We start from the raw sequence: 25,561 nt of genomic DNA on the forward strand, positions 1-25,561 counted from the left end.
TATGGCCATTAAGAAGATGACTTTCACCACCTCTTATATTGCTGGCTTTGTATCAACCACTTCCATGTTTGTGAGCACAGCAATTTTCTGTGACAATTACCATAAGTTACATACTAGTAACCTTCACATCAGCTACTGAGGTTTTTAAGTTTAAAGGAAGTTTAGCTACTGAGCGATGAGAGGAAGGGAAGTTGAGTCAGGACTGAGGATTTATTTTTAGTTTTGGGACATCTACCTACTGGTGCAAGTAGGCTTTGCGTTGGCCACAGCGGGAATTTGGTCTCCAGTGGCTCCTGAAAATCCTGCTGACCTCTTCCGAATCCTCCTTGCCTTTCTGTTCCCGGCAGGAATGCCGAGCCCTGGGGTTCCCATGTTTCCATGGGGGCAGTTGTATGGAGCCCTCGGCCGTCTTTTGGTCCCAAACAGAGCTGGGGGGTTAAAGTCGTGGCAGGGACCCACAGGCAGCACTGTGGGAAACTGTCGGGGCACCGAGACGGTTCAAGCCTTGTAGCTGAGTTGAACTTTGATGGTAGCTACTTACAGGCTTAAACCAGGCTTAGGGCCTTGTTGTCGCAGGCACTTTGCAAATACGGYGGGGAGAGACTTCAAAAATCAGCAGGCAGACGTATTTGGGCAGAAGACAGGCACCTGTTTGCTTAGTGTAATCCCTGCCCAAAGCCTGTGAAAGCCAAGCAGATGAGCTGGAAAAGAGAAGAGCAGAAGTGGGGCCCCGAGTCCAGCCTGGCCGTCCTGCAGGGAGAGCGGCGGCGAAGCGCCCGGCTCTTCGTGGGCCTCCGGTCATAATAACAAAGCCTAAATGAAGGATTTTTGCACTTCTCTGCAAACAAATCCAAAGGGAAATATGGGGGTAAGAGTCACGCTGCAGACTGCTTTTAAGGAAGGGAAAGATACCCACTTAGTGTTTTTAATTCAGGTGTTTTGCAATGATGCTTCCGCTGGCGCTGGAAGAACTCATGACATGTTTTCTGTTTCTATTTCAGGCCAAGAACATCCCAATAGCCTGCGGCACAAATACAACTTCATTGCAGATGTGGTTGAGAAGATAGCTCCTGCTGTGGTTCACATTGAATTATTTCGCAAGTAAACAAGATGCCCAGTTTTGATTTTGTATTCCTGAAAACAGGAATTCCGGCTGTGCGCCAGAAATGTTTGTTGTTCTTGTTGTTTTGTTTGCTTGTGCGTTTGTTTTTTTGATGTAATGACACAGAATAGCAAAGAGGCTTTTGAGATAATAAATATCTGCTATGCTTAGGAATTAAAAGATATTCTGAGGGGCCTGGCCAGAGGTAAGCTGATACTGTGTAATAGCAGATAATATAATAATGGCAGTAATAGCGGAAATTCCACAGCGTTAAAAATAGTCAGTTCTGTTTGGCTGTTATTTGTGGTTTTTGGGTTAGGATTAGGATTTGCGATTTTTCAATGCTTGGAGCTTTTTGCAGAGATGAATATTTATCTCGTTTGTCTTCTAGACTTCCATATTCAAAGAGGGAGATTCCTGTTGCCAGTGGCTCAGGGTTCATCGTCTCAGAAGACGGCCTGATAGTGACAAATGCCCATGTAGTCACCAACAAAAACAGGGTGAAGGTGGAGCTGAAGAATGGTGAAACGTACGAAGCTAAAATAAAAGATGTTGATGAAAAAGCTGACATTGCACTAATTAAAATAGATTCTCAGGTGAGTTATTAAAGCAAGACCCTTATTCCTCTTAATTTAGTATCTTTCTTTCTAAAAGTTATTGCTAGTATTAAAGTTTAAAGGAAAGCCTAGGAGTTAGTGGTCTGAGTTTTAGAAGATCTTTGAGCTGATAAGGTAGATATATATATATATATATATTTTTTAAGCTAAGTAATGATGTGTATTGTTTGTTAATTTTATCGATGTGTTGCAAGTTAAGTACATATCAGCCTTTACACACCCAGAAGAGATAAAACCACTACCAACAACATAGTTTACTAGCTGATTAATACAGCTAGTATTGTAGCTAGCAATGTAACTAATCTATCTGTCCTGTTTCRAGAGGAATATTGGAGTGGGGTTCCTCTGTGTTTGGTAGAGAGACTAATGTGTCTTTCTCGGTTAGAAAATACTTGCACCTCTGCATTATGCCATGCTCATACACATATTAAAATGAAAAAATATCTCAGGAAGCATCTTCAATATTGAAATTAAAGTCAGCTCGGGCAGATACTCTTCCTCTGCAATTAGTTTTCTGAACAAATGCAAGTACAACGGTTGCGTCCAGAATCTTCAACCACATCAAAAATACAGCTCTCATAATCAGCCTGGCTTGTTATTCTGGTGTCTGCAACAGCAGAAAAACTCCTTAATGGGATTCTGTGCACATAAGAGCGTAGAACAAATGCTTTATCACGTTGAAATACTTTGTGTCACGTATATACTCTTAGATATGTGGGATTACTTGAAGTGCTGCTCTTATTTGCACTTTTAGCTAGTGGCATCCAAATTTAACAGGCAAGAATGCCTCACTTAAAACTCATGCCTCAAAAATGTGTAGATCTTGCAGTGTTGTTTTAGTTCAGACCTATTCCCCAGTGAGGTCAAAGTGTTTGTGCCAGACTTTACGATTAAATCAGACATCTAATGCAGACCTTTGGATGACCCAAGATATTCAGTGCTCCTGCTGCTCCCTTGCCACCTTTGTAATTTAAAGGCTCTTTCTTTCATCGTTTTTGTTATTTAAAAACTTTTTTTGCTAGCAAAACAACCTTCACAATTTCAGAAATRTTTCCTCTTTCACATGCAGTAAGTAACCATATGAACAACAGTTAACTCTGCTTCAGTGTATAGAATGAGCATTTTGTTTCATCGTATTTGCACATTCACCAGTTGTTTATATGCCCTTTGTATGTTAAAATAAGAAAAAAGCAGGGTGARCACAGTGGTGAAGTAAGGGGAAAGGTTCCCCGGGATGAGAACTGGCAGCATTAAACTGARTGGAGTACGGCAGAGAGTGAGGGAAAAAGCAGCATTAAACTGGAGGCACTGGAAGCTGGCAAAAGTGGAGCAGAAGATGGTGGTGGGAAGGAAAGGTCTCAAGTGTGATAGGAAAGCTGACTTAAAAAGAAGGAGAAGGGAGTAAATCGAGAGGTATGGGGCGCTGTGRCAGGGTGCTTTGGGGAGGGAGCAGTTTGGTGCTACACGGTACCCTCAGGAAACGATTCCTGAACTTCCCTGGCAGCCACAGACCTGATGGGTGAGCAACCAGTGGAGCTGCCTGTAGCAGAGGCCACCACCAAACAGAGGCTGGACTGATGCCTCGCTGATGTCAGGAATGGGGGAAGTGCCCGATTGGCACACGTGCTGGTCCCTGGCACCTGAGGGGTAAAATCAGCTTGGAAAAGGAGACAGAAATGCACGGCCGAAGATAGTTCCATGGCACGTGAATGAGTAATTCTTGTTGCATATTGCAAGAGGACAGATATCCTTCTTTTTAGAAATTAGAGGTGTGTAATTAATGACTATCATTATCATATTCCATCTTTTTCTAACGTATCTGTGACCTTCTTTCACAAATGACTTGCCAGCTGGTCATTTTTTCATTCCAAGTTATTTTCATCTAACATTGTCCGATGGTGGAACAGAATATAGGGTTTCTTATCTCTCATGAAGCATTTACAGTTCTTACTGCAACTCACTTCCTCAGGTGTATTCCCCCTTGACCCCGGCCCTTTGCATTTCAGGGAAARTGTGGGACTTGAGGACAACTTTTTGAGTGACTTTTTTTTTTTTTTTCCTGCAATGGGAAAAGGGCTTCCCAGTTAACTTTTAAATACTACATGTTCAGGTACCACGTGGCACTGGGAAACCCCCATCCAGAACGAGGCCTGAGGCAGGGCTCCTCACCATATAGATGGTGCTTTGAACTTGGAGAATTAGAAAGATAACATTTGCAGCTTACCAAAAACATGGAAATGGAGGTGTGAAATGCACTGAACTGAGAAGTTGATTTTCAGTTTGAACTTTCCTGGAACGTTTCCATGTATCCACCCAGGCTCAGTGTTTGGACTTGCTTTTTGTACTGAAATGCCTTTCAGTTGCATAGATTCATAAAAAGCTTTTTAAAATTACAGAGATGATCTATTTAAACTTAAACTTATTTAATGACTAAAAAAATTGATGTGCAGATGACCCTTTAAGAATCTAGGCATGGCATGAAAGCAATCCCTAAGAATTTGTTCCGATAAGAGATGAAGTTCTTCCTTTTAAATAAGTTACTTGTAGATGACATCAAAGATGTAGAACTTTTTTTCTTTTTCTTTTGCCATGGCCTGTTAAGACAGGATCTGAAGGACAAAAAATATGTCTGCGGTTAGGAACAGACACAGGAGGGTTTGAAGTAYGAGTTTAAGCTGTCAGCTGGTATCCTTAAAACACTTAAGATTTCACAGCAGCATGAACGCTGTTTTTCTTTAAACTGTACACATCTGGCCAAAGACATTATTTGAGGTAATTTGGGTTTGCAAAGTGGAATAGGAAATGAAATAGGATGGTAAACCCTAGGCACCGGCACAGATGAATTGTTTTTCSTTGATTAAATTCTTCTCAGAGGACAAGCATATTAAATTCAATGAGGAACAGAAATTTGGGGAAGGAAATGTTCTTATAATCCTGAAGTGTGATCATTTTATAGTCCAGAAAAGAGAAAAACTGTTTCTTGTATCCGTATTGAAATATAACAGTGCTAAAATATTGAAAGAGGGAAGTGAAATTGGATCCAACTCTGGGAAACTCGAGGGCTGTACAGTTCTAGAGTACTGAGGAAGATGGCTCCGGATGTCAACAGCCCCAAGGAAGCAGTAATGCATGAAAGAAACAGTAGCATTGCAGGCAATTTGGATACGAATATCCAAAATCTATAAAACTGCCCTAGAAAAATGTGGGCTCTGGCAGGATAGGCAGCGGGTAGTGAACAAATGCATCCTGTCTTGCAGATGCGAGAATAAACCCCGTCAGAACCATTGCACAACACAACAAGGCAAGCAGATGACTTTGAGCACGCTGAGGTTGGTTATGAAATGCATCTCAGGACAAATGTTAAAGGAGAGCTAAGTGTGATGCAGCTGCTGTTTATGAACAGGAGGAAAGAGGCTTCGCAGGTGGTCTGGTATGGAGTTGATGGAGCGCAGACCAAGTCCGAGTCTTATCTGAGTCTCTCTGAGCACCGGGCTTACCAAGCTGAGCTCAGGAGAAATAACTAGGAGTTASCCAAGAGCCATGGGCCCTTGCCCACATCCAGGCTGGGAGCCAGAAGCAGTGGCAGGGGTGGATTTAGCCTAGAGACCCTTCTCACCCCTCTTTGTAGAGGGGTCACTTGTGCCTGTATCCAAGGGGAGACTTGGCTACTGAGTGAGTTTGTGATTGAGCTTTAATTCATGATGATACTTCATTTTTTTTTTTTTTTTTTTTTTTTTTTTCCCCTGAGCTTCTTATTAGTGACCACTTAGTCGAACACTTTAAAATGCTGCTCGGTGGTTTCGTGAGCAATGCCCTGTCTGTGTCGCTGCGGTCAGAGGGGATTTGCTTTTTTCCCCCCGTGTGTACAAACCGGAGGAATGAGGAAAGCAAACTTTTCCTGTTTACGCATCAATATTTTGAGAGCCAGCATGTCAAAAAACCAAACTACTTGAATTCCAGATGTAAGTGGCTTCTCCGAAATGCTGGTTTGCTTTGAAACCCAACGCCGGGTTCCGGCGTTGCTTCCTCTCCGGAGTCGGCCGCAAGGAAGCCCTTGTGCTGCTTCCAGGAGCCGTCGGGACTCCCGGAAAGGAAACAAAACAAGAAAGTTTGCACATAAACCCCCGTCAGGTCCTGCCGCCCTGCTCGGGGGTCCTTTATGTGTTGTAGCTCATGGTTCAGCTCTGCGAGGGGAGACCCAGGACCCTGTGAGGAGGACGYGCTCATGTCCTGATTTCCACCTGAAACGTCACCCCATTCCTGACTTTACAGCGATGCTTTTCCCTGGTTCCTTGAAAACAAATGTGCGTGCAGCACACGGGGCCCGCCTTGCAAAGCAGGCTGAGGACACATAGCTGCAGCTACATCGTCCAGATCTTTTATTTTAAGGCAGAATGCCCGTATTTTACCAGCTAATTAAAATCCCAGTGACATCGTGAAACAACACTGCTACRTTCTCTTTTTTCTTTTCTTCTGCAAGCTTCCCATGCTCTATATTTAGATAAGGAGACTCGTTTTTATTTTTCTAACTATAGATGAAATTCTTTCGCAGACTCGTAATGCATTCGGATTGTTTTTTTCATTTTCTTTGGCATTTTGTCAGACAGTTTCTAGATTGTAGATGATACTCTGCATTTTTTTGTGCATTTGCACTGTGTTTTTTTCTGCCATAACGCTCTGAAAGTTAAACCAATTTGTTAATGAGAGTAGAAGTGCACTTCCCAAGAAAGCTATATTTATTGCCAGAAGTACTTTCAGCTGAATTAGTGCAGCATATAAACATCTGTTTCTTTTCCACTTAACAATAATAGTAAAAAAAAAAAGGCAAGAAGGAAATCTGGCCTTTTTTAGCACAAACTGAATTCAAAATATTTGCCCTCTTCATCAGTTTGCTGAATTCCAAAGTGCTTTCTGCAAATTCATGATCTGCCTTCTGCCAGTTAAGCAGGTTGCGGAGCAGAGAAGGGATTTACTTGCTGTCCAGGCCAGCATAAGGGACTGACATGTGTTTCGTGGATGAAAAAAGTCCACCTGAAATAGCTGCTGTTCATGTTGGTCTCTTCATGTTATTTGCTTCACGCTGGCACCAGCCCTGCTCTGGTGACCACAGTCTCTGCCCCTGCTCTTGGCGCAGAGCTGATGCCACCAGTCAAGGCTCTGCTGAGGACCTTGTTCTTCAGGCTTGTCCTGAGCCCTTGCTCCATCCACACCATGGTTTATTCTTGGGTGAAGCTGCTTCTCGTTGTGGTGTCCTGCTCTCCGATTTGTGGGAGCCGTGTTTACCCGGGGCTCGTTGAGTTGAATCCATATATAAAAACGCGCGAAGCGCTTTGGGATGAGAAATGCTTAAAATATTAACACTAATTAATGGCCCCTGCTCTGACGGTGTGTAAACAGTGAGTCATGTGCCTTGTGGTTTGTGTGTTTGGTTGTATTTCTGTGTCCGGGCAGAATGCGTGCTTGCAGATTTGTCTTTTGCAGTAAACACCGATCCCGGCAGGACCGTGAGAGTTAATAAAAGGAGGAATGGAGGGGAAAAAAAGTGGTGTTGCTCAAGGTCATGCAGTGAGTCATGGGGAAAGCTGGGCTGACATGTTGGGTGTTTCTGGCTCCCTGTTCATAACGCTGCAAGGCACATTAGTATGCCTGGGATTTTAATTAACTGTTGTTCAATCTATAGTTAAGAGAATCACGAGTTCTGACAGTTGTTACAGCACCCTTATGACTGTCAGATTATGTAAAAACTGAGGGGGGGAAATATCCATTTCTTAAGTGAATTCTCAGGCTCAGGCATTTAAACTTGGTTTAGGATGACTGTCCTGGAATCCTCAACAAGAGCTCACGAGGGGGAGTGAGGGGGTCTCCGGTGACRGCTTCCCTACAGCCACCCCTGTAGATCCCTGCCCTGCATTTCCAGCATCCTCTCGTGAGGTGCAGAAGGACGTGCTCGTCCCTTGATTCTCATGAGCCTATGGATTTTGGTTGCTTTTGCCAGAATTTCCCTTTTGCACCCCACCCCTTCCAGTTCAAATAAATACTCCTGGGGCTTTTGATAATAAGAACTGTAGTTGTGGATGTGGCAGAGTTATTTTTAAGGTTTTGTCTCCTTTTCTTTTAGGGAAAAAAAAGAAAGTAAAGCCACTGTAGTGCATATATTCATTGTAACCAAGTCTTTGTGTTGTTTGCTTTTAGAGTCATTAAGGAGAGTGTTCATATTTGTTACCATTAGTGTATTCTGCAACACACCAAGACATTTTGCATAAGAAATTGCTTTTCACTTAGAACACAAGCTCCTATGGCCTGTGGCTCTTTTCAGTTTTCTCATTATCCTCTTATTCTTGAAGTGTGGGTCATGTGCTCTATAAACAGGCAAAAAATCATTGTCTGGCTACACAAAATAAAACAAATCCAATGCRTTAGCTATATTTGCAGTTATCTTGAGATAATGTACTTTCAGATAACGATATGTCTCTTCTAGAAACACACTGCATGGAGGACACGTTTTCCAGAGCTACGTTTCATAATACGTGCTGAGCGAGGAGATTTTTTTGCAATTGATTTTTGTTCCGAGCAAACGAGAGGTTGGCCTAACTCTAGCTCTTTCCAGAAGGCTGAATCACCCGGCCGAGCCGCAGCCAACCCGCGCCGTGTCAGACTCTGAACTGAAGTCGAACCACTTATAGGCACGGGCTTGAACACTCAGCACAATCAGAAATAATTGTATTAGTCAGAGTTTGTTCATGTTTTTTCTTTCTGCTGCCAAATGCGATTTTGGCTTTGTGAGTGTTTCTGTATCTCAGGAACATTGTATGAATCTTGCTAACTTTGTATTCAGGCAGTCTTTTTTCACTATTTACGAAAGGACAAACCTGTGCATGTGTGGGKTTTTTTTTTATTGTTCCTGTAATCTATTTCATTAGTGGTAAAGCGCCCTCTTTCTCTAAAAACTATCTGTGTGCCATGGCCTGGTGGACAAATAATGCTATCTTTGGAGGAGGGGAGAAGACCAGTGCCAGAAAGGCAGAAGCATCTTGATCCACCATCTCTTGAAAACATGTGGTCCTGTGTAAACTTAACAGCATCTGGAGCGAGGAGGAAGGGCCAGGGCCCTCCCTCTGTGCGAGCAGCGCCCATATGGAGTTGTTTGTGTCCCATATAGYGCGTGCTGCCCAGCAGAGCTCATCCTCAGTGCACTGAGCTCGCCTGGCCTTGGCGCTCCTCACCAGGCTCCTCAGCAGTGTGGACTCGGGTTGTGGGCCGGTTCTTTGCTGCGTGGCCAGCAAGGAGGACAGTGCAGTGTTGCTGTTGAACCTGTCCCAGGGGGTTCAGCTGCAGCCTTTGTGAGATTTATCAGTTTGTGGCATCGATACACACCATGGAGAAGTAGTAGTAGAGCATCGCTGCTGCTGAAAGCTTTCCCTTGAAAGGTAAATAGGGAAAAGTTTCTCTTTTTCCCTGTGTTGCCTGTTTTGTTGCTCATCCAACTGGTTAAGTTTAGCCAGCGTTTGATTAATCTTGCTGTCCTGAGATGGAGAGACGGTATTTCCATAGAGCATCTTACCCTGTCTGCAGGGCTTGGCAGTCGGTTTTATTGAAACAGTGTGTGCTGCTGATGAATATAGTGCTGGTAGAACTGTGATGGAGCTGGATGAAAGGCTGTGCTCAAATCAGGCTCGTTCAATATTGGAGCTGTAACCTCTGTCTTCACCATGGCATGGAGTGACATACGGATACCTTCTGGTTCCTAYTTATAAGCACTGACTATTTCCTAGAATATCTGAAATAAAGCCATAAATGAAAACTACTAAGTGATACACGTTTAGTTAACTTTGTTAGTGGATTTCAATCCCTAAGGGTGACTTACAAATACAGGCTTTCACATTACTGATGGCAGAACACAGTTCAGGAAGTAGCCCTTGATTTTCAGTTTAAGCACTTTTTTTTTTTTTTTTTTGGCCAAAATTAATGATCATTCAACTTCCGTTGGTACCAGGAAGAATTATCAGTAAATTGGGAACATGTACAAATAATCAATGCGTACTAAAATGCGTGTTGTTTCTTATATATACAAGTGTGCAGTATATCTTTATGAACCCACCAAGTATAGATCCTAAATCTTCATGTGTTTTGGAACAGGTCTGGTATGAAGAAGTCATCATTACAAATTTCTAGCAGGAATAAATTAAGGATGGGTTGTTAAACTCATTGATACTGATATTTTTAGGTACAAAGCTTAAGGAGAACTAAAAGGAACTCTTTTTAAAAAAGTGTTTATATTACCCAGTCCTTGAGAATCAGTTTAAGATATCCATATAATCCATACAATAGAATACGTATAATCCATACCCATATAATATAATCCATATAATCACTGATCTGTTTGGAAAGTTTAGATTAATACATTTATCCTTTGGAGCCATGTTTGCTGAGCTAAAGAAGGAATTTTGAGGTGGATTGAATTTAGAGGGAACCTATTTAAAGTTAGGATTACCAAGTTGTACACATTGTATGACTTTGATTTAGGTTTTCAGTAACTTAATTTCTTATCCTTCAAATGCTTATGTATGAAGTCAGGCTTCAACATGTCCTGCTCCGTTGATAGTAACAGAGGGAGCCTCCTGACCTGATGAAATACTTCTCAAGGATCAGGATCATGCAGGAACATGTTAAATTTTGAAGCATTAAAAGTCAGGTAACATCACTGAAAGGGTAGACATTGTTCTTGAAAATGTGAATCAGAAAAAAATAAACCTGGGACATATTTTACAGGCAGGTGCTGAATAAAGGCAAAGTACTAATTTGGAATAATGTCTGTTTCAAAATGCTGCTCTTAATTACTTTGCTGAGCAGGAGACCTTAATTGCTCTTTGGGGTTGCTGATGCCCCTTGATTCATCAGTTATCTGGTCAGCTGGGTTCCTCCCCAGACCAAAAGTGTCCGGCAAGAACCATACTCGTTTTCCTTGATCCATTACATTGGTACAGGAATGCAGTCCCAACCTTGGCTGTTCTCCTTTCCAAATCAGTTACCAGGAATGCCACTCCTTTCCACAGATACTGGCTTTTRGAAATGTTTTCTGACTTGGTGCGATTATCCTAAGTAATGTGCTAGTAAATTGTGCTTAGAAATATTATCCTGAGTGAGGCTATAATAGTATTCCCTACCATCGTAATAGAAGAATACCATAAACTCCTTAAATCAAAAGATGGCAGCGGGTATAAAAGGCAATATAGTTGAGAGCAGGTAAGATGAAACATGTTAGCTGGTGTCATATGACAATATAAAATGCTTTTAACTACCCTTAAGTTTGTTTGATACACGTTGGTTGTTTTCATGACTCTATTGAGCAGTATGTTATTTTCACATCAACAGCTGCTGGCCAGTTATTTCAARATACTGTTGGAAACGGCCCAATCCTGGCATCATGGGATGTTTGCTTTGTACAGCAGTGCATAAATATTCCTTTGCTCTTTAATTGGTTTTGATTTAATGGGTACCTGCTGTGGAAAAAGCACTGTTACCATCTAAAAAGCCCATCCCTAGAGCACACGTGCTCTGAGGTGGTGTTTTTGCATATAACCACGTGAAATACCCAAAGAAAGAAAGGCAAACAAAATCCCTGAGGGRAAAAAAAAGGTCTTTTATTTTCCTCTGCTGTATTAATGAAATCACACTTGTGTAGAATTCATCCTGCTTGTACAATAGTGTCTTCATAACACTTGTTTGTTTTTGCTTCTTGCTTTGTTTTGTTTCTAGGGTAAATTGCCAGTCCTTCTGCTTGGTCAGTCTGCAGATTTGAGGCCAGGAGAATTTGTGGTTGCGATTGGAAGTCCATTTTCACTTCAAAACACAGTGACCACCGGGATTGTCAGTACCACCCAGCGTGGAGGAAAGGAGCTGGGGCTCCGTAACTCGGATATGGACTATATTCAAACGGATGCCATCATCAATGTAGGTGCCCCTTGAAGCCTCCTCCTGTTGAGCTCTTAGATTTCATGGCTCCTTGCCTTGAAAGTTTCATCAATAATAATCATTCTAAAGCACAGGGAACATAGTTGGTSACTCCTTGCTTTGCAAGTTTCATCAGTAATATCATCCTAAAGAACAGGGAACATAGTTGGCTTTTCCTCCATCCGTGTGAAGATGGACATCTGCAGTGCAGCAGTGCTTGGTTGTTATTAAAAAAAGCCCCAAGGGAACCACACCAATATCTGCCTTCACTTGAAAATCTTTATAAATTACAGGGGAGGAGGTGGCTGTTCAGAATCCATTAGGCTTTCTGAAAAGAATACAAAAGTTAGAGTACCAGTTTGTTCCTTTATTATGGCAAAATAGTATTTGTTGTACTTAGATTAATTTTGTGCTTACACCCTGCAAGAAACTTTCATTAGCAACTCCCAGAGCTGTCCTAAAAATTTAAGTGTCTACTATGGGGCTGTTAAAATAAAAAAATCTTGGCTTGCTTAAGTTATTTTGGCAAGGGAAGAGGGCTAAATATTTACAAAGCTCAGCTAGAAAGAGTTGATGTTAAGAGGGCAATAGTTCTAGAATTTTAAGGGACATTCTATTACACCTATTTAGTAGACAATGAAAAATGACAACAGAACTATTAAAAATTCTTTTAAGTCTTGCTTGTCATGAATTAAAGGAGGTAGATATTGAAACATTTCTTATCATGTTTGTTTTCAGTATGGGAACTCTGGAGGACCCTTAGTAAATCTGGTAAGATTTTCTTTTTTTAATGTAAACCTGATTTTCTTTTTTTTTTCTTGCTAATAAAAGAAATTGCCAAAAATGTGATTCAGAGCTTTTGATATCTGACTGAATATACAAAATTCGCATGGTTCTTACTAATTGCTTGTCTGTGTTTGTGTTGGCAAATGCTTGGATTTCAATATTTAAAGTGTTTATAATTTGCATAGTTTTGAGCTAGTGTAATACCCAAATTGTTCACCCGTGTCTGGCAAAATGTAAATGGTACATTTTAAATTTGAGGCAGGTTTTAAATTACACTCAGTGTACGCTGTGTAGCTGCAATATTTTACATACTGAAGTTCAGTTTAGGATTCAGAAGAGGATTCAGATAAATCCTCTTATGTTTAATCACTCTGGGGTAGAAATAACTACATTTTTGTCAGGATATTASAGTTCATTTGCTGATACTGTAGACATTAGAATATGTTGCTATGCAATTATAAGCTGGAGAGCTACCAAGTTCTGATTTTGGTTATCTTCGTGCGAATATGAGCACCCATGTCAGCTTTCCTAGAACTGTTTAGTACTCTTTGTGCCATAGATGAGCCGGACAACTTAGACTATTGACAAATCATTTTGCTTTAATCTCATAGTAATGAATTGAATTTAGAAAGCCTAAATCAAATACGTAGAGTGTATTTGTGATTCCTTGGTAGAAAACATGCCTCTTTCTTTAAGTCATTTCACACTTGCTAACAAGAAAATCCTGTTTCTCCAGGATGGTGAAGTCATTGGAATTAACACATTAAAAGTCACAGCTGGGATCTCATTTGCTATTCCATCTGATAAAATCAAGAAGTTCTTAACTGAATCTCATGACAGACAAGCTAAAGGTACTGTACTTCACTGTTTTGAGAGAGATAAATATAAAAATAGTAATACAGCAGAAAGTCAAAGAGGCGCTGTCTTTTTGATAAGAATACTTGGTCAAAACCTTTTTTCTTTCCCCCTGTTTTTATAGGAAAAGCTATAACCAAAAAGAAATACATTGGCATACGAATGATGTCTCTTACTCCTAGGTAAGTAGAAGCAGTAATTCTTCTAAATCTTACTTAAGTTCAATCGCTTCATAGTTTTGATCAAAATAATGATGTTCATGCACAACTAAATCATTTTCATACACCACAACGTGCACCTCACTGTAGGTTCTGGTGACCATTTTCAGTGAGTTTGTACCATGCTTTGCCATCTTTTATATGGCAGAACTCTTCTGAAAACTCCTCTTAGTTTTTAAATAATTCCATGGCTTCCTATCCCCTACTTAAGACTTAAGAAAATATTGAGTAGTTGTTATTTTTTCTTGTCCTAACATTGTCGTCATCTATTCTGTGCTGTCATGAGGTTCAGAGAAAAAACAGGACAGTCCTGATAGCAGCTACGTGTCTCTTTTCATTTATACATAATTCTTTTAATTAAAAAAAAAATTAATGTAAAATGAAACTTTTCTGTGGGCTTGTTTACTCAAACTCCAGATAGAACTTGTCCAAGTAGCTAATATTTCGTCCTTTAGAAATAACTACAAGTTTGCAGATGTTTCTAGATATCCTGTTGCTTTACTAAGGGTGAACCAAATATGTTCTGTCTGTGTTGGGCCATTATAGATGCAGATTTACTGCTTTGCCTTTGACAGCCAGCAAATGGGTTGTTGTGCTGTGCTTGACTGTTGGCTGTTCCTTAACATCATAAATAAAGAGGCCATTCAGAACCTGAGATACGATTTAAGATGCTGAGAATCCTCTAGTTCTAAAGCAAGGACCAAATTTTAAAATGTTTTGGTTTACTTCTGTTCTTCTGCATGTGTTGAAATGAGGTGTTGAATAATGACTATCATTACATTACATTAAGAAACAGGTGTTTAAAACAGTTGTACAGCTACAAAAACTATAGTAATTCTTAAAATACTTGTAATGGTTGATCTGAGCTGTGAGGTGCCATATCAGTATGACTAAAATATTCCAGCATATAAATGTTAACTAAGCTAAGTAAAAATGTGGTTTTACTTCCCTTGACAAAATGTTTTTATTGATGTTACTTTCTTTTCCAGTAAAGCTAAAGAGCTGAAGGATCGTCATAAAGATTTCCCTGATGTCGTCTCTGGGGCCTACGTTATTGAAGTAATTCCAGAAACACCAGCTGAAGTGTAAGTGCTTTTCTTTTTTTTTTTTTTTTTTTTTTTTTCTTCCTTAAAACCACTGCCTCTGACTTCAAGTAGTAATGATGGGGAACATTTCATGCTTAATTGAGTATCTTGATTTTGCTAAGTTAACCTAATTATGACCATCTGATAGCTATTAGGTTGTCTGCTTGAAATCAGTCTGTGGTTTTAGTTCAGTCCCTGATGGGCAATATTGCAAATATATCAGAGCACTGCAGCGAAACCCTGTCAGAGTTCCCAATTAAGAGGACGAGCATTCCGTGGGTGTGCAAACTCAATTTTCACTGATTGCTTTTTGGACATCCATCCTACTTCTACCACTGCCAGCGCTGAGTTAGCAGTAGCAAGCTGTTTGCTGGTGCGTATCCTGCAACATCCTGGCAGTCCTGTCCCATAAGAGAGCAGGAGAGGAGCTTTGATCCCAGCTTGCTAAGATCTATCTGTCTAAGACTGAGTGTTTCAGTCTTCCTTAACTGCAAAGCCATCAGCTATCCCAGTGTTCATCTATCTGAAGAGAAAATCTGTCTTGGCGCGAGACGTTCTTCTGAGAGAGCTCTGTCAGGAGTCACATTAGTGGGAAGAGCTTTTGGTTTTTGGTGAACTGATGTTTCCTGGTCTTTGGGCACTGGCTGTGGCCTGTCTCACTCTTCCTGGTGACGCTTTTGGAATTTGGTTAATATAAAATCGCCCAGTAGTCCAGGATAGGAAATARGAAGCTCTATTCATTTTCTGAGACTAGGCATTATATAAGAAAAGAGTAAATCTTTGTGGCRACAAAGAAGCATGTGTAGTATCAAAGGCATGTGCACAGGAAACGGCTTGGATTTCTGGAGCCACATTTTTATCATCTCCCAGAGAGAAAGGGAGAGGATGGTTCAGTGAGTCCTTTGTGTTGCAGCTTGGATGACACTGTAAAATACACAGTGTTAGCTGTCTGGTTTGTTTTCTAAAATATTGCTGCCTTTTGTAAGTAGCTTGTTAGCAACACTGATCATCCAGAATACTGTTTTGTGTCTGCAGCATGCAAATATTTTTCAGTTAGTACAGGAATAACATAGTTTGCTCTGTAGGCCTGAACTCASTGCTTTCACATGCAGAAAAAAAAAACGTTATTGTGGTAATGACAATACTTAGCAAAGACAAAGAACTAATTAGAGGAGAATGGTAAGGGTTTTTATAGCTTTAATATAAATGTTTTTATAACTTGAAAGCAAACTCACAGAAGAATAGTTTGATGGCTGACCTGGCAATTCCAATGTAATTCCCAYTTGCTCCGTCTCCATGACTCTTAGTCCCATTCCCTACAGATTTCCTTGGTCTGCTGCTGAGGAAAGGCAGTGCGTTTTGTGAGGATGTGCTGGCTGGAGAGGCAGGGGAGATCTGCTGCGGCACCTTATGCTAGATTTGAGTTGACAGGAGAGCTCTGCAAGCTGCCTTTGTTGAGACTGAGATAATCCRAAATGGTTTCTCTCATGGCCGTGTTGCAAATCAAGACTTAGGTAGGCAACCACATTGGTGAGTTGGCTACCAACATGGGCCAAGACATCCTGCTTGAGATAGGTACTCGTGCCAGGCATTTTCTGTGGGCGGAAGAGGCTTATGACTCTTCTGTGGTTTTGTAAAAAGGGTTATGCTGAAGGGCTGAATCATGTCTGATCTGGTTACTTGGTTAATATTTCCATAACTTGGAGCCAGACCGTTGTGCAAGACTGGGCAAGACGTTGTGGTCGCCCCTGTCCCTCAACACCCCTTTTCTCGGGGTGCTGCTCACCCGCAGCCTGGGGCAGAGCCTCGTGTCGAGCTGCCGTGTCCTGCTGTGCCCTGAGCTGCCCTGTTGTGTGGTGCAGAAACATTGCAGCGGCAGGGCTTGGTTTGGGGTTTGCCTGGGGTGCCCTGCTTGCAATGTCGGCAGGTGGAAGAGGAGAACGGGGGCACCTGCATTTCTGGTGCCAGAGCTGGGTTGCAACGTGAGATATTTTGTTCTGCCTTCCAGCATGTAGGCAAAGCCAAGAGGCCACCAGTTTATTAAGTACGTATCGGCACACATTTGGAATTGAATGTCCTGATGTTTTAATGCACAACGCTGATTGCTTTGCTGTGTATACGTAGTAGGCGATAAAGTTTTCCTGTCTCATAGTAGGCTTGGAAGTTTTCCTCTTTGAAACAGAAGTACCTTGTCTCAGTTATTCCAGAAGGAAAATATGCCCCCATCTCTTCCACTGAATTAGKTATTAGGATTCTTTGCAAAAGTAGCAAATTCCCTTGCGGAGAGTGTAATATGGGATTCATCATCCTTGTGCCTCACTCTGATTTCTGAGGTTTTGTGTTGTAGTCTGATGTGTCCTGGCACAGACACTGCAGTGCTGTTTGCATGCCCACAGTGGATCTGTGAACATGCTGTTGAATGGGAAAAAGGAAAAAAACAGTCATCTTTCTAGGAATATTGTAAAGATGATAAAAGGGTGGTTTTAATAACACATTGTTTCTTTGTATTTTCAGTGGTGGCCTGAAGGACAATGATGTGATTATAAGCATCAATGGACAGTCGATAACCTCAGCCAGTGATGTCAGTGACATTATTAAAAAGGACAATACTTTGAACTTGGTTGTACGCAGGGGCAACGAAGATGTTATGTTAACAATAGTTCCTGAAGAAATTGATCCCTAAYCAGAAACATGAGCTGGATTTCATGTTTTCTTTTAACAGCATTGGACTGCTTATATTCCCTCTGTGCTGGTACAGGAAACATTAGACTTCTGACCGACGTTCTGCTTGTTCAGTGGATTAGTATTGGCCAACAGAGTAACTTCTAATAGGTTTAAGGTGCAAAGTCAGTGTAATTTCACATACTCCAGATGATAATTTTTCCTTCTGTATTATGTATGCAATGTATTCTTTACTGGCTATTACATCTGTCCCCGCTTAACAAGCCAACATTTGCTTCCCTGTGTTGGATAGATTTACCATTATTTCAGCTAAGATTTAAACAAAACCCACAACACACAGGGTGTATTGTGGTATTCAGGTATTTATAGGTTAGCTGTTTTTAACTGGAAATACCATTGTAAAGGAGTAGTTGGTTTAAAAGAGGAAAAAAAGGTTTATAAACACAAATCCCGAACCAAAATAACCCTTTCAAAATCCCATGCAGACTTTTAATACTATGATATTTTCCTAGTGTTATTAAAAGAATTCAACAGTACTTCTTGTGAGTGGTTTATTTTGCTTCCCCTTACCAAATGTTTTGTCTAGAAACTGCACAGCTGCCTGAAGGGGTGTGCTGATGTGCTCATTTTTATCATCATATACCAAACCTCTTCCACTTTATGCTGGTATTTGTGCTCTCGTGCATCTGCTTTTTGCTAGCATGTCTGGTTCTAATATGTCATAACAGCAGTGCAAGAGTGTCTGTCTTCCCTATGTTAATGTGCTCTCCTTATCGTTTTATTTTGAGTATGGCCAAACCAATGCCTGAAATTGTGCACTTGCCCACTGCAGAAGTTCTCAACTCGTGGATCCCCGATGATACCRCTGTGTTTCAGACGGTAGGATATCCATAACCTTCACAGAGCTGCCTCACACTTCACATGACTGGGCACCCAACTGTTATTTTTTATTTTTTGAGTCACTTTGATAAATCACAAATACCTGAAAGTGTCCCTAGATATGAGGGTGCCAGACACTGAAGGGCTGCAGCACTTTCTAACATGAAAGTTGCAAGCTGACATAATCTTGCTGAGCTGCTTTTTAGTGTTTCCATTGAATCCTCGTCATACCAATGTCGATTATATTGTTCCAGCTTCCTGGAACAGTGAGGTATTTTGCAGATTATCCATGGCTTGTAAAATAGCATAGCAATGTGCAGGTCTCAGCAAAAATTAATGTAAAAGAAAAATCCACCAAACTACTCCACTCTGGCACCTAACCCCATTAGTCATTCAAAAATGAGGCTAAATCCCCAGTGTGTGGAAACTGTACTTAAGAGATCTTATTTTTCACCTGAATTTCTGTCTGAAAGCAAGCAGTTGCACAATGTATGAAATTAGTTGATGCCATTTGCTCCTGTTTTGTTTGGTATTTTGTTTTGATACGCAAAAGCATTGCGTTTTGGGTTGATTTCTGTCTAGCTAATTTTGTCTTTCCGGTGGCCTTTCCGTGGCAATTGCTCAATATAGAGGCCTGTGCTTTACGTAGATACTGCTGTGAAGCATAAATGCTCCTGGGCAATGAGTCATGCTTTGCGTGTAGAGCAGCGAGGAGGCAAATGCACTTCCACAAASGTTTTTTCGTGGACTGCTGGAACTGGTGACAGGTTTGTGCAGGCTGCTGTGCTGGGAAGGTGCATCCCTGCTTCCACCTAGTGGCAGGTAGGAGCTTTCGTGCCCTTGGCATCTTCCATCGTCCATCTGAGAGCAGTTTTGTGATTGATTTTTTGCATGAGTTCTTTGTCYGCATTCCTGAGGAATGTGCATTTTCCCTCTTGTATGATTTAACCATGCTTACACTTTACAGAGATGATTTCTTATTGTTAAAATTGTCTGTAAATGTTTGTGTTTAAAATAGGGTTACTGAACTGCARAGGGAAAGAAGTCATATTTGACTTTCATACAATGAATTAGCAAGAATTTCAGCTTTTTGGGGGGGAACAGTTGCAGATTTAGAATAGCTTTTATTTGCTTGGACACAAAGGTTTTTCCAGAGTGCAATTGCAAATGCTTCATACAGAATAGCTTTGGCACAGTCTGTATAAATAGCATTTTCCTGGACATTATAGTTAGCTTTGGATGCCAAATCAAGGAAATCGGACATCCTGGCRTGATTTTCAGTATTTTGGAATGTCTGAAATGGAAATTAAAGTTTCTGCAGAGGCAATGCYGAGTAGATTGCTACGTGTGTTTGCACTAGGAGGTAGTTTTGAGGAGCTAATTCACTTGTTCCATGAGGCAAAAAATCTCCAGAGCTGTAAAAGAAATGATCATGACTAACAATTGTCTGGTTTCTGTGACTTATACCCCAAAGTCCTGTGGCCTAAATACCAAAGAGGACTTTTTTTTTTCTCCTCTCCTTAACTATTTTGCCTTTGTGTTAAGGAAGTTGGGAATGTTTCTAAAGCTGCATCTTTCCATATGAGTCACAGTTGGAAAGACTTTTAGAAGGGCATTAGACCATATATCTGTTCTTACTACATATCAGGAAAAATGCTGTCAAAGTGATTAAAACTGCAGCGTAGACRTCTAGGAGAAATAATGGTGGTTAAGAACGCAGTGCAAAGCACTGTAGTTTTGTGCCACGAGTATTTATATGCCCCACTGTTTGTCACTAAGGGAGTCCTGTCCATCCCTAGAGTAAGGGAAAAAAAATGGAAAAGTTAATTCAAGGTACCAGGGATTTCCCAAATCAAATTACATTTGAGATGATTCACGCTATATCTCAGTTCCCATAGTATTTACCACATTTTCCTCTTCCACCCAGAAAACGAGGATGTGGCTTGGCATTCTTCCTTCRGAGAAGAATGTATTGCTGATTGGCAGAAAAAGGAAGCTGAAATTTTACCCTGGGCTGCTGATTAATCTCACTTTGAAGTTTAATGTCATCAAGCTGCTGTGCAGCTTTATTCGTGCAGAGAAGCAGAAACATCCACGCAAGGCAGGAAGGAGCCAAGCAGAGGAGTGATACCGCGGGGCTGCTAATCCTGCCGTAGCCTTCAAAGTGGGGATGAAAAGCTTGGCAACCTGCCATCCAAACTGCGGGGCTCYGCTAGGATCAGGTGAAGCTGCCTTGAGGAGAAGGGCTGGGAATGATTCTCAGAAGGTGACACCTATCAGCTTTACAGACAACATTAGCAGAGAGCTTGGTTTATTTTACCCTGTGTGCATACGCTGCACATCTGTATGCACATTGTGTGCACATCTGCACCGTGCAGCTAGTGCAGATGACTGATAAATTCTTCAATCTGTTTGCTCCTCTTGCTCCCAAACTTAGTTTTCCTGTGAAAGATGCCAGGAAGTCACAGCGGGACTCCCCGCCAGCCATCAGGAATTAATTTTGTTTCAGCCTGTTTGTACTGCTATACCATAAACGTGCAATAGCTTGTTTTGTTAAGTGCTCTTTATTGCACAGAATTGCTACTAAAACCCAACAAATAAATACATAGTCCAGCTAACTGGAAATAAGAGTTCAGGAAGGGAAGTATCATGTGCTAGGCCAGGTTTAGGTACCAGAGCAGCTATTCAACTTAATCTACATGAACTTTTTGGTACCTTCAAGTTTCATAACAGTCTTTAACAGTCATGGTCCAGTAACATCTGGACTCTGTTGTTCCCTGTAAATTGTCTAAAGAAGTGGATAATGATCAGGAAATTATTAAGGAGAAAAGGGKGCTGGAGTTTAAGTCTCTAGTTTACTGGATTTGSTAAGGAGTTAAGTTTAGTAGCTTGKAAATAGTGCCTAGCCTTCTGCAGAATAAAATATAATCTTTTAGTTTATTCAGTTTCCRTTCAGTTCAGTGTTTATRCAGTAAGGAAACAGTGATTCTCAGAAATTACCAATATGAGTATTTGTGTTACACAAGCACGGTAGTGTTGAAGGCCTTGTTCAGGTACCTGCATTTGACAGTCTAAGCGGTTAAAATTTACTGATGTCTCTGAATTTTCTGGAAAAAAAGCTCTGCTTACGTACATTTCATCTTGCCATGGGTTCGTCCACAAAGCATCAGAGCAGGAATGTGTCTACTTCAGTTCAGGGGATTAGGGCACTGGGCAGTGGTACCAGCCTGGTTTATCTGAACCCTATTGTTGCCTGACTCATTGTGTAGCCACAGCAAATGTTCTAGATCTTCCGTGCAGTAACTTTCTATGAATTGCTACGATTAACAGATTTTTTTTAAGCAGATTGAGATGGAAAAAAAAATGTTATGGAAAAGCCTGGTTTATTCCTTGTCTCTATAGCATTATGGTTTTGTATAAAACCAAACCAAAAAAAAAAAAAAAAAAAAACCCACACAAAGGATTTCAAATCCAGTATTCAAAGACTAATGTACAAATATATGACTGCTTGTCCTTAATAATTAAAGCAGGATTGGTCCGTGTTACTAATAACCAGACCAGTGTCTGCCTCCATTCCACTTCTGTTATCACTTTAATTCATGTTCACTGCTCCTTTTCTTAGGTATATTCTTTTGGAAACTATTTAAAGCAAAAAATCGGGATTATCATAGCAGAGGATCTGATCGTGTACTTGAGGTTTTTGTTAGGACCTTCCTTTCACCTGGCAGCCTGTTGTGTTCAGAGTTTAAGAACTATTACTTAAGTTTAAGTCTTTCTGTCTTGACTCCAAGTTAACCTTGCAAAGTCTGAGCATTTTCAGCTGACTACTTTTTTTGTAACACTCGTATAAGGAGTGAAATTTTGTTTGCATCGCTCTGCTTGCCTCCCTTGTTGGTTTTCTGGGGCAGTTTGCACACACACAGTGATGCATTACTGCTGCCATCATCAACCGTGGCTGCTCCTAGAGGAAGCATGGTCTTCCTTTCCGCACCTGGAAAACTGCGATAACGGTGCTGGTCCCCTCTCCGCTTAGTGTGAGCAATATGGGCAGAAAGTGATGGTGGGAATGGTGGGTAGACCTGTTGTCTGCCTTATWTGTGGGCCCTTGGGCTTGACCCTGCAGCTGCAGGAGCTCCAAAGAGACACCAGTGCACCGGGAACTGCAGCCCGGTGAGCCCGCGAGGGGGCGAGTGGAAACCGAGCGTCCGACMCAGCAGTTTGCGCTCGGGCTGCTCAGGAGAACCGGGATTCCGCTAACCGGGACAAGAGGCGGCGTGAGGGGAATGGCGAGGACGTTGCTCGTGGGCGAGGACGGGCCCACACCGCGCTTGCCGGGGTCCCGCAGAGCACCGCTGTGCGGCATGTGGAGGGGACACTGAGATCCAGCCATCTGAGTTCACCCCTTCTGAGTCATTTGTTAAGTATTACGTAACTCTAAATCTTAAGATGTAAAATACATATTTTCAAGCATTTTCCACATTGCTGCAGAGAGTGTGTTTACAGATAGTTTTAAGTCTTGGAAGTTATTGATTTTTGGGGGCTTTCACAACATTTCCATGCTGGTTAGACCAGTTTTCGCTATCCCTGACTTGCCTTTCCTTCAGCTGTTCCTCTCTCAGCTTAGGGCATCACACAGGTCCCCACTGCAAAGGTCCTTTCCCTCCAGCTGCAGGTATTTCACAAGTCAGTTGTTCGCTATCCAATAAGCTCAAGTTTAAGCAAGGCCAAATGCACTTACTTATCTTTATTACAGATGTGCTAGGCTTTTTTAAACAGAAATTATATGATAGAAGATTTATTTAATATTAGCTTTACTGCCAGCATARTAAGGGTTATTTATCTTTGCTTACCATAACACAGACTGGATAGCATGATATCCAGATACTACTGTAGGGAAGTCTCTACATAACTGTCATATATCAAGTGACAATGACATGCCCCTAATCCCTTATTTTATGTAACAGTAAAACCTTCTTTAGCATCCAGATGGATKATTTTATACAAATATGGTTGTGCAACGCACTTTAGTCAAAATTACGTCAGTATATTATGTTGATTATACTGCTACAACTTGAAACCCTGCACTCTTTAAAGAAAAAACAACTCCAGCAACCCACCTAAACATTCACATTTAATAAAACTGTTATTTTTTTAAAGCAAGAATAATAAGTTTGGTAAGACTTAACCTTCTGGATATGAATATAAATATTATAAAATTAATTTTATGACATATAAGTTGATTAAGTTTACATTTTATTTGCCTGTATTTCTGCCAGGCAGCAGCTCAGCATGATTAACACTGATGCACAAGCTGAGCATACCTGGATTCCTGTACAGAATCGTGGATGGCTCACAAAGGCAAAAGGACACAGTTTTAGTTTCTTTTATCCTTCCTGGGCTTAGTTTATTATCCAAACAATGCCAGATCATTATTACTCTATAGAAAAGATGGTCTCAGTCAATAGCAGAATGGATACCAACAGAATGGTCAACAGTATGGTCAACAGATGGTCTCCAGAACGATTCGGCCTCTTTGGTGCCTCGTTATTGAGGAAGCATGCTGCCTTTTACAAAATCATGGTTGTAATTCTCACATCTGCTACCCAGTTAATTTGTTTGAGATCTGCTTTCCACCAGGTATTAGAGAACCAGATCAACCAAAGCAAAGACAGGATCCTTGCCAGCCCTTGGCCACAGTGGGGAATTTGTGCTTGCAGGTAAGAGAGCGAGCAGTGAATGTGAGGAATAGAGAATGGGAAGTGCCACAAAAACCCGTGGCAGAGAAAACGGGTTCAGAGTCAGTGCAGAGGGAACCAGGGCCAAGTCCTCAGGTGATGGGCAGGGGGAATTTGCATTTGGGCATCGACGATCATTCATGGATTTGGTGGCCTTACTAGCTCTTGGATGCAGTCTTGAGTGTTAGAATTTCTAGAGACTGCTGTTACAAGTCTGAATATTGCTTCAAATACTCATTAGGCTGGAGAATACTTAGCAAAGCACCATGTGGTATGTTGGAAAACGTTTTGCAAGAAGGAAGTAGGATACAGAACCACAAAATCCAGTCCTGTGTTTGTGCAGGTCAAACATTTGTTCCCCTGATGAAGCGTAGCTTTGTGGTTTTCCTTTTAGCTTTCAAATATCTTCAAGGAAACAGACTTCCCTCTTTTTAGTAGAAACGCTCTTGGCTTTGCGTTTTCCAGTGCCTATAGACTTACTTATTTTGCCAGTATGGCAGAAAAATTTGGTATAGTTGCAAATTGTATTAGGGAAATGAGGCATAGCCACTAAGTTTAAGACAAGCAACGATCAGCCCAGCCCAGGTGAATTCGTGTTCCCTGTTACCTTAAGTTCAGAACTAGTTTGGATGGACTGTTTTGAAACTAGGTCGAACTGTGTACATACAAGTATCCATTGATAATAGGTAGCACTGTTACTTTCATTACATAAACAGAGTGGAACACTGTCAATATTTGCGCAAAAATGATATTAAACATGACATCACATAGAGGAAGCATTTCATGACAGGTACGGACTTTATCCCAACTTTGTGTGCGTGTGTGTATATTTGTTACTGGTTACAAAAAACTGTAAATTTTCAAGCCTTCTTATAATAGCTTAAGAGTTGGACTGTTTGATAAGGAAATCTCCAGGGCTACAAGGGGTCAAAGCCATCTCTCACATCCCAGAAAACCAACCTAAGTGCCTGGCTACAGATTAGCCAGGGGGTAAACGGTCCCGTGCTTCCGGCTGATGCTGTGCCAGCTACACGGGACTGCAAAGCAGCAGCTCTGTGGCATCCGCTAAGGGATCCTGTTCTCTTTCATAGAGAACAGGCTGCTGTTCATTAACTCGGGTGGGTTGTAGTTGGCATTGATTCCTGTCTTCCTGGAAGACCTTGAAGYAGGTGTGGGACGATCAGAAGGAACAAAACACAGAGACTCTAACACCTGCACCCAAGTCTCACGTCTCTTATCACCATCTACCCGCCACCTTCCCCCCAAACTCCATCTCAGGGTCTCCCTCCTCTCCAGGCGATCGATGCAGCATCTGTTTCAGGAACAGTCAAGCAGTTCAATAACAGTGGCACCCATTTATCCAGCCACCTCCCTTATTTCCTTCACTCTCTCTGAAGTTCTCTCATTTTCCATCTGGCTTGCAGAGCCATGATGATATTTACATTTACACAGCCAGTGTAATATATTTACAGTTATTTGCAGTCAGTAAGCTGTTAATATGTCTCACAAAGTAACCCTTCTTCTAGAGGGCTAGAGCTTCCTTTTCCTTTGCTCTCCTACTCTCCTTTGCTCTCCTACTCTCCTTTGCAGTGTCCTGTTGAGTTCAGGTACTGGCCATCCAAAACCAGGACAGTTACTCTGAGTATTTCAC

The 25,561-nt window shown here is 41.4% G+C and overlaps 1 protein-coding gene across 1 annotated transcript; it reads left to right on the forward strand.

Annotated features, from left to right (window-relative positions):
* Positions 1–847: 847 nt before the first annotated feature.
* HTRA1 (HtrA serine peptidase 1) lies at positions 848–17,606 on the forward strand. Its single transcript, XM_026050580.1, has 8 exons — positions 848–1,101; positions 1,494–1,698; positions 11,476–11,670; positions 12,409–12,441; positions 13,193–13,307; positions 13,436–13,493; positions 14,519–14,614; positions 17,129–17,606. The coding sequence occupies exons 1-8, from the start codon at positions 863–865 to the stop codon at positions 17,295–17,297; spliced, it is 1,110 nt and encodes a 369-aa protein (XP_025906365.1). The 5' UTR covers positions 848–862; the 3' UTR covers positions 17,298–17,606.
* Positions 17,607–25,561: the final 7,955 nt, after the last annotated feature.

Source organism: Nothoprocta perdicaria, unplaced genomic scaffold (assembly GCF_003342845.1).
Source record: "Nothoprocta perdicaria isolate Ctin4 unplaced genomic scaffold, notPer1 scaffold_7, whole genome shotgun sequence".
NCBI classification, from domain to species: domain Eukaryota; kingdom Metazoa; phylum Chordata; class Aves; order Tinamiformes; family Tinamidae; genus Nothoprocta; species Nothoprocta perdicaria.